Source organism: Microtus ochrogaster, chromosome 5 (assembly GCF_000317375.1).
Source record: "Microtus ochrogaster isolate Prairie Vole_2 chromosome 5, MicOch1.0, whole genome shotgun sequence".
Classification (NCBI taxonomy): domain Eukaryota; kingdom Metazoa; phylum Chordata; class Mammalia; order Rodentia; family Cricetidae; genus Microtus; species Microtus ochrogaster.
This window is the reverse complement of record NC_022012.1, coordinates 82,724,618-82,733,963: the sequence shown is the minus strand read 5'-3', so window position 1 is coordinate 82,733,963 and position 9,346 is coordinate 82,724,618. Positions and strand designations below refer to the sequence as shown.

The window sequence follows — 9,346 nt, the reverse complement described above, 5'->3', positions numbered from 1 at the left end:
CCAGGCTGGTCTCGAACTCACAGAGATCCGCCTGCCTCTGCCTCCCGAGTGCTGGGATTAAAGGCGTGTGCCACCATCGCCCGGCTTTAATTTTTTTATTGTTTATTTTTATGTGCATGGGTGTTTTGCCTGGAACTAGAGTTCTAAATGGTTGTAAGCCATCTTGTGGATGCTGGGAATTGAACCCAGTCCTCTGAAAGAGCAGCCAGTGCTCTTAACTCTGAGCCATCTCGCCAGCCCTAGACATATTTTTGAGTAAGTCAGGCTGGTTGTGATGATACACACCTGTAATCTCAGCAGTTAAGAAGTAGAGGCAAAAGGATTAGGAATTCAGAGCCATCCTCCGCCACATAAACAACAACAACAACAAAAAAGTAAATTAAACCCTCCTCCAGTGAGATGAGAGTTTCAGGCAGATGAGGAACTGAAGTCCTGGAGGGCAGGTAACCTGCCACTGAGCCGAAGACCGGCTGGGAAGACAGGCAGAAGAACCACTGAACATCTTCCTGGTGTTCTGCCCTAGCTGCTTGTGTCCCTGGGGTTGGGTCTATTCTAGAAAGAGGCAGCTGGCTGGTTAAGTTCTCGGTGGGTATGACAGACTTCTGAGATGACCATTCTGTCTGTTTCAGTGCCATGGGGACAGTCGTGCTGGACGGACAGATTTATGTCTGTGGAGGCTACGATGGCAATTCTTCCCTCAACTCTGTGGAGACCTACTCACCTGAGACGGACAAGTAAGGGTGACTTCACCACATGAAAATTAGAACTGCGGCGTGATCTTTAAGCTGAGTGTGTGTGTGTGTGTGTGTGTGTTGGTTTTTCTGCTTCATAATGTAGCCCAAGCTGGCCTTAAACTCTCATCAATCCTCCTGAGTTCTGGGATTACAGACATAAACCATTATACGCAGTAAACTGTTTCCCACAACCTGGCTTTATGCTTGCTAGATTCCCTACCACCCCCCACCCACCTTCTTTTGTTTAGTTTTGCTTTGCTTTGTGGGGAAAGAGGTCTTAAACTCAAAGACTCTAATATCTCAACTCGTCCATAGAGTCATGCTGTGGCACCTAGCTTAAAGCTTCTTCTGAGTAGGAAGTGACTTAACAATACTGGCATATCATAGATTTAAATATCTTTGGTTAAAGGCCAGTCATGGTGGCACATGCCTTTAATCCTTTCATTTGGAAGCAGAGGCAAGGACATTTCAGTGAGGTCAAAACCAACTTGATCTACATAGTGTATTCTAAGCCAGCCAGGGCTACAAAGTGAGACCTTGTCTCAAAAACAAAAAAATAAAATCGTTGGTTAAATGAATCTTTTGGTTAAATTTCAAAGGAACTTAATCCAGGCATGGTGGTTCATGCCTATAATTCCAGCCCTCAGGAGCTCAAGGCTATATTCACCCATTTCAAACAAACAGAAGGTACAGATACTTAGAAACATTTATTTATTGGTCTGTGTCTCTTCACTAAATCAGTCCATTGTAGTGTAAGTGCAAGCAGCGTGGCTAAGAAGTAGCTGGACAGCACATCCCAAGACAGAGGCCAGAAAGCTTGGGGAATGTTGATATCTGCTCCTCATCGTCCTTGTCTTCCTATCATGCATGTGACATTGCGGAGTTCTAGAAAAGCTGTCAGTGAAGGATCCTGTCTAAACTTGGGTTTTCTGTAAGACCACTGCAATCTTTGTGGGACACTAGGACACACTGGCACTGCTAGGCCAGGTTCCTCGTCCTAAGGTTCGATTCCTCCCATCTTAGGTGACAGAATGTCAACAAATGGGCTGAAAGGACCCATGATGTTCTAAAGATGGCATTCTGTTACCTAACCCTTGACTGCCTGGTTATTAACAGGTAGAAAAGAGGCTGGTCCTCCCTAGTGCTCAGTTTGGCAGGCCGTAAGTGTGTTATGCTCAGCTTGCCCTGGAGGCCTGTGTCTGGAGCTCTTGGCCCAGAGTGGTGAGCACTACTCTCCCTAGGGCAGGGGTGCAAGGTTAGACTCATAACAGATAGACTGTGAGGCTGGGAGATGACTGAGTTTATAAAGAATTCGCCTAGCAAACATGAGTTCAATCTCCAGAACCCACATAACAATGCCAGGCATGGTGGCTTACACTTAGAATCCTAGCAGAGAAGGTGGAGACAGAAGGATTCCTCGAGGCTTCTGGCCAGTCAGTTTAGCCTAATAGATGAGCTCCAGGCCAATGAGATGCCCTGTCTCAAAAAATAAAGCATGGTCCTGGAGATAATACCCAACATTCCTCTGGCTTCCATGTGCACAGTCACACTTGTATGTGAGCTCACACATATAAGCAAATCCACACACAGATTTTTTTTTCAGAAGTTAAACAGTGGTAAATGCTTATCCCAGACAAAAGGACAGCAGGCAGGGAAGGGTTCAAATAAAAAAGTCCTCACTGTGTGCTGTGGGCAAAGCTAGAAGACAGAGAAACCATGGGAAAGAAGCGCACCAAGAGCCAGGCCTGGAAGTTCATCCTACAATCTCAGCACTCAAGAGCTAAGGCAGGAGGATTGCCCCAGAGACTGCACTTTTGTTTTCTGGTCACCCAAACCCAAATAATCACACAAAAACTATGTTAATTACAACCCTGTTTGGCTAACAGCTCTGACATATTCCTAGCTAGCTCTTATATCTTAAATTAACCGACTTCTATTAATCTGTGTTTCACTACAAGGCTGTGGCTTACTGGTAAGGTTCTGGCATCTTTCTCCTTCAGCAGCTACATGGCGTCTCTGACTCCACCTTTTTTTCCCCTTCTTTCAGTTTAGTTTTCCCTCCTACCTATATTCTGCCCTACCATAGGCCAAAGCAGCTTCTTTATTAACCAATGATAATAAGACACATTCGCAACTAATATAGAGAGGTATCCCACATCACCAGCCTGATCTACAGAGTGAGACCTTGTCTCAAATAAAACAAACAAACAAATCACACCAAGGTACTTGTCACTTCAGGGACGTGGTGCAGCTGCTGGAAGAGCAATCCAGTTCCACTGACAGTGTGGAATTGGGATAAAGATGGCCTAAAAGCAAGGCCACATCTAAGGAGGTCCATGCACTGCTCCAGGTGGGAGGCAGAGCTGGGCAAGTGGTAGTAGGAGCTGGAACAAGTAAGTACTAGGAAGTAAACCAGTAAGTACTTGTGGACCACAAGAATGCCAAGAGAGGTGTGGCACATGCCTTTAGTTGCAGCACTCAGGAGGCAGGTGGATCTCTGAGTTCAAGACCAGCCTGGTCCAAATAGAGAATCCTAGACTAGCAGTGGTGAAGTAGTGAGACTCTGCCAACAAATAAATAAATACATATACATAACATACATACATGCCCTGTGATGATGGCACAAGCCTTTAATCCCAGCACTTGGGAGGCAGAGGCAGTCAGATCTCTGAGTTCGAGGCCAGCCTGGTCTACAGAGTAAGTTCCAGGATGGCCAGGGCGGCACAGAGAAACCCTGTCTCAGAAATTAATTAAGTAAATAAATAAATAGATCATCTTTGGGGCTGGAAAGATGGCTCAGCGGTTAAGAGCAATGGTTGCTCTTCTGTTCAATTCCCAGCATCCACATGGCAGCTCACAGCTTCTGTAACTCCAGTTCCAGGGCTCTGACACCCTCACACAGGCATACATGTAGGTAAAACATGCAAATTACAAAAAAAAAAAATACAACGGCCGGGCGGTGGTGGCGCACGGCTTTAATCCCAGCACTCGGGAGGCAGAGACAGGCGGATCTTTGTGAGTTCGAGGCCAGCCTGGTCTACAAGAGCTAGTTCCAGGACAGGCTCCAAAGCTACAGAGAAACCCTGTCTCGAAAAACCAAAAAAAAAGAAAAAAGAAAAAAAAAATACAAATGCTGAGAGAGGGAGGAGAAACCAAGCGAGCACTTGGGTTTTATAAGCAGAGTAACTAGGTGGCTGGACGTCCTACTAACAAGACCCAGAGATGCAGAGCCATTGCAGATGTGTGTGGGGGCCTTGTTTGAAGTGTGCTGGTTTTGCCTGCCCATGGTGACTGGCTTGGGTGAGAGTTAGCAGCGCAGCCTGCATAGGTGGTGGGAGAAGTGATGAGGCGTTAAATTATCAGGACATGGTCGGCATAGAGATAGCCACCTGGGCCTGGCTAAGCTGTCTGGGAAGGCCATGAACACTGACTCTCATCCCCCCTCCTGTTTCTGCTGTCTTCTGCAGGTGGACGGTGGTGACTCCAATGAGCTCAAACCGCAGCGCTGCTGGGGTTACTATCTTCGAGGGCAGGATATATGTGTCAGGTGGACATGATGGTTTGCAGATCTTCAGCACTGTGAGTTTGGCCCCCCCTGGGAGACTTCTTCCAGCCTTGGGTTTTTTTTCCCCCCAAAATCTATTCTGGGCTGGGGGCATAGCCCAGTTATATACTGCTTGTCTAGCATGCACAAGACCCTGGGCTCAATTCCCAGCACCACCCAAACAAAAAACCTTGAATCCCGCCATTGTTGCACACAGGTTATCTCCTGAAGGTCCAGGGTGTCGCCTGCATCATCTAGAACTCACTTCTAGAGAGCCCATACACACAGGAAGTGTTGTGTGTAGTCATTTTTTTGTTGTTTTTTTTTTTTTGGTTTTTTCGAGACAGGGTTTCTCTGTGGCTTTGGAGCCTGTCCTGGAACTAGCTCTTGTAGACCAGGCTTGTCTCGAACTCACAGAGATCCACCTGCCTCTGCCTCCCAAGTGCTGGGATTAAAGACATGCGCCACCATCGCCCGTGTGTAGTCATCTTGAACTTGCCCCATTTGGGTGTCCATGAAATGCTGGAAAGCCTTTTGAAAGGTCTACCAAAGTGAGCTCAGTCATATGCCAGAAGTTAATGCCATCAATCGCGTTCTTCTAGACACTTATTCTTTTAAAAGGCTCGGCAGCCATGCAGTAGTGGTTCCGACTCAGTCTGTACTGAGATAGGAAATGCTTGGGGCAGTCCCAGGAGACAGTAGTACTCTCCTTCCAGCTCTGCCATCGCCTAGAAGAGGCCCAGTCTTTCTTTCATTTCCTTGCACATGCCCAGAAGGCTTCAGCTCAATATAAGGTGTCAGCAGGCAGGTACACAGCTCTGAAGAGGTGCCATCAGAGCTAGGGCACATGTCAACTGAGCTCCCTCTCCCTGGTCTCCCGCAGTCTAGCACCATGTGGGTTTCTGAGTCCTGCAGGGCCACCCCATGGACCAGGCTTTTCCTCTGACCATCTCATCCCTGCACTTCTCTCCCTGCAGGTAGAACACTACAACCACCACACGGCCACCTGGAACCCAGCAGCCAGCATGCTCAACAAGCGCTGCCGACATGGTGCCGCCTCCCTGGGAAGCAAGATGTTTGTGTGCGGGGGCTATGATGGCTCTGGCTTCCTCAGTATTGCCGAGATGTATAGCTCTGTGGCAGACCAGTGGTGCCTCATAGTACCTATGCACACGCGCCGGAGTCGGGTCTCCCTCGTGGCCAGCTGCGGGCGCCTCTATGCAGTGGGTGGTTATGATGGACAGTCAAACCTGAGCTCGGTGGAGATGTATGACCCAGAGACGGACCGCTGGACATTTATGGCCCCCATGGCATGCCATGAGGGAGGGGTTGGTGTGGGCTGCATCCCTCTTCTCACCATCTAGGAGAGGGTGGGATGTGGTGGGTTAGGGATCTGGTACAAGCATAGGCGCTTCCTTCCAGGGGAAAGTCCTCTCAGAAGAGGCAGTGGTGGACCAGAAGATGGGGTAAAATGCGAGCCTGCCAGAGGGACAGTGTCTCCAGGTGCTTACGTCCTCCCTTACTGTGCTGACCTTAGGTTATCAAGATGCACAGCACAGGACAGAAGCCCCTCTGAGTCCCACAGCCAGTGACACGGAAGTGCTTTGCTGGTCTGTGTGTATACAGGTTCCATCCAAGGCCAGAGTGCACAGCTACAGTGCTGGCCCAGCTCCCACTTGCCACAGCGCTGTGAGTGCCCCCATGCAGGTGGCCTTCCAGCCGACTCCTCCTCACCTGCTTGTCTGCAGCCATGTTGTGGCCAACTTGCCATCGGAAGCAGCCGTGTTGAAGCCCATTGGAAACCGGGGTAAGGCTGGGAGAGGAAGGACGCCCTGGTGTTGTGACTGCCGGTGACGGGGCAGCTACAGCAGCATGCTGTGTGCGCACACGCTCTTCCTTCCGTCGTGGGGCTCAGGGGATGTCGTCCCTGTCTCAGCAAGCAGGGAGGCAGAAGTCTTCCCAGTGCCTGATGTTTTGGGAACTCAGTGAGGTCTTTCTTTGCTTGTCCCAGAGAACCAGGAGGGGAATAGAGATGCTTGAAAGAAACCGGAGGAAATGGAAACCAAAAATACTTGAGAGAAGCTGGAAGAAAAAGACTTTTGTAAGAGAACATTTTTCACAAAAAGAAAACAAAAGATACTAAAAGCAATTATACATTAAAATGGAAAACCATCAAAGATGACAGCAGTGGGATCCACTCCCACATTCAGGTCCCAGGGTCCCGAGCCCTGCTAAAGCAGTTGGGGTTCCCTCTGAGCCCCCACTGTGTCTAAAGTCAGGACATTCCTGACTGGACCTTGACAAGGTGCTCACCCAGTGTCAGAGGCTTAGGGATCTGGCTGCCATACTGCCACCCATCTCTATAGGAGCTCCAGGGTTTGCTGGAGACTCCAGGCGCCCCTGTGACTGTTTTCACTGCCACCCAGCGCTCCTTCAGATCCCCACTCCCACATCCATCCCTTCCCTCTTTGGCCAGCAGGAAATAGCCTGTCTGGCCAGATCTGCACTTACCCATCAGCTGTCTTTGAATAACTCGTCTGATGTTTCTGAGGCACATTGGCTGTTTGTACCCTCAGACCTAACCAGGGGCTTTCTCCTACCAGCCATGGACTACCTTGGTCAGGTGACTTGTGTGCCCTGCCATTGCCCTGCTTTTCCATCCACTCACCTGCCCCAGGGTGGGTGGGGGGGCCACCTTCCCCCCATCCCTTAGCAGACAGACCAGCAAGGTGGGCCTCTACATTCAAGCAATGCTGGCTTTATGATATAAAGACCTAAAGATTTAAAAAAAGGTCTTTTGCTGCTGCAAAGAAGATATTTTATATTTCTTCCTCTGATCTTGGCAGACGATCTCGTGAAGAGACTCCATGCTCCTTCCTCCTCTGGATGGGACCTTACCGTAGCACAGAAGGGCCCAGAGAGGAGGTTTTTCTATTACCAGTGCACTGGGCAGTGGGGCTGGCCTTCAACTGCTGCTGCCAAAATCTGCTTTTCTAAAGTTCTTCCAGTAGAGACTAGAAGGGTACAATTACTTTTAGCCCCAAACTGGGCCTAAGGGTCCCACTCTCCACCTGATTGGTTTCTTGCCCATTGCTGCCTGCCTGTGGCAGCCTAGAAGCCAGTCCCGAAGGCACAATGTGAAGCCTGGGGCATCCCTTACCCCAGACAGTCCAGTTTACCAGTGTGTGCAATTGCCATGGATTCAGGAGGAAGGACTTTTGTTCCCTGCGACTTAAGAGCTGGGCCTCTGCTATAAGCACTTGAAAATCATGTTTTTATGTTTAAAGACTGAACAATCTGATAACTGATACACGTTTAACTAGGCTCCCAGTGGAATGCCAGCATTTCTTCCCGCCCCTCAGTTTGCCTGCTGAAATAGAGTCTGAGGGGGCTATGGGTCTCGGTCTTCTGTTGGTCCTGTCAGCAGGGGTGTATCTGTGCTCATCTTAAGTCCTTTCTTCTGTGAATGGACCACACAGCCTTGACTGCGAAGGTGCTGAGAACTGGTCAGTGAGCTCACATGGGGACGGCTCCTTGTGATGCTAGCAGACAGCATCCCTGGAGGCGACACATCATCTTCCCCCGTCTGCTGCTGTTGGATTAACCGTCCTGAGTCCACTCCCACCTCCTAGCGCAGCACATACACTGTGCACATAGAGAAAGGTCAAAGTCAGTGTTTAACGTGGACTCTGAGCACACTTGAGCAAACAGGAGCATTTCCATACATCCCAGTCTGAGGGCAGGTGGCTGGGCCGACTCTTTAGCATTAGAACAGTAGGATCATGGGAAAATAGACATCAGCAAAGGACTTGGTGGAAAGGATGTTACAAGGAGATAGGTCAAACATACCTGGTGTACACAGGACTGGCCACTGTCCTTTCTCATTTCCCATGCATGGTTCTTCTGAGTTTCATCAAAGATCACAAGCAGAAGAGAGCTGAAGACCAGCTTCCTGGTGGAGCATAAAGAAATAAATAGGAATCCTGTCCCTCTTCACCCACAGTTGTTTCACAGGAAATTTTTATTTATAGAACGCATGTCTTTTGTGTTAAGAAACCAAAGAAAAATAAAAAGAACACTCCTAATACTCTCGCCTTTTCCTGATTGTGTGTCCATTCCTGTGTGGGTGTGGTTGTGTATCCATTCCTCTGTGTGTATGTCTATTCCTGTGTATAGAGGCCAGGGATTGACGTTGTGTAGGCAAATCTGTGTTTACTGAGCAGTGTTCTCTGATTGCATGAGACATATCTTAAACTGCTCTCAGCTGCTGGCACTGCTCAGCTTAGTGTATGGCAGTAGTGCATGGCAGTTGGCAGTGGCTCCATCCCGCAGGCAACTGTACTGCAGCTGGCATGAGACACAAGACCAGGAAGCCTTGTTTGGCTCTGTTTTTGTGTGTTTTAGAAACTTTTTAAAGCTTTCTCCAGTCTTATGTGGATGTAGGTACCCCACGTTGGGTGCCATTTGTAGGTGGCCTTTTCTGTCTAGACCAACTGATCAGTTCTGTCCTGCCAGCCTGTAGAAGGAGCTGCGGGTTGCATTCCTGCCGCCCTGCTCCTGGCTGCCTGGCTAGCTTATACCCCAAAATAACACAGAAACTGTATTCATATAAACACTGCTTAGACCATTTCTATTAATGTGTGTAGCACCACGAGGTGGTGACTTACTGGGGAGATTCTAGCCTACGTCCATCTTGGGTTGGAGCTTCATCGCATCTGCCCCAGAGAGGAGAGCTATCGAGTCTGAGCTCACTTCCTCTTCCTCCCAGCACTCTGTTCTGTTTACTCTACCCACCTAAAGGCAGGCCTATCAAATGGGCCAAGGCAGTTTCTTTACTAGCCAATGACCTTCCTCCATCATTTCCCCTTTTTCTGTTTAAACAAAAAGGAAAGGCTTTCACTTTAACATAGCAAAATTACATAAAACAGTTATAAAGCAAGAATGACAGTTACAATATTTGCATCTACTATCTATATATTCTTTAACTCCATCAAAGACTCCAGAAGGATATAATATTACCTAAGCAAACAAGAAATAAGCAACTTCCAAACTCTAGAAATGACAGAGA

At 48.6% G+C, this 9,346-nt stretch overlaps 1 protein-coding gene across 2 annotated transcripts in view; it reads left to right on the top strand.

Annotated features, from left to right (window-relative positions):
• Klhl18 (kelch like family member 18) overlaps nt 1-8,363 on the top strand; it is a 62,777-nt gene extending 54,414 nt beyond the window's left edge. For both annotated transcript variants that reach the window (XM_005347994.3, XM_026779283.1), the window contains exons 8-10: nt 630-734; nt 4,202-4,313; nt 5,256-8,363. In XM_005347994.3, coding sequence (XP_005348051.1) covers nt 630-734; nt 4,202-4,313; nt 5,256-5,642 — 604 coding nt within the window. In that variant the 3' untranslated portion in view covers nt 5,643-8,363. The remainder of the gene's footprint in view (nt 1-629; nt 735-4,201; nt 4,314-5,255) is intronic.
• The last annotated feature ends 983 nt before the right edge of the window (nt 8,364-9,346 follow it).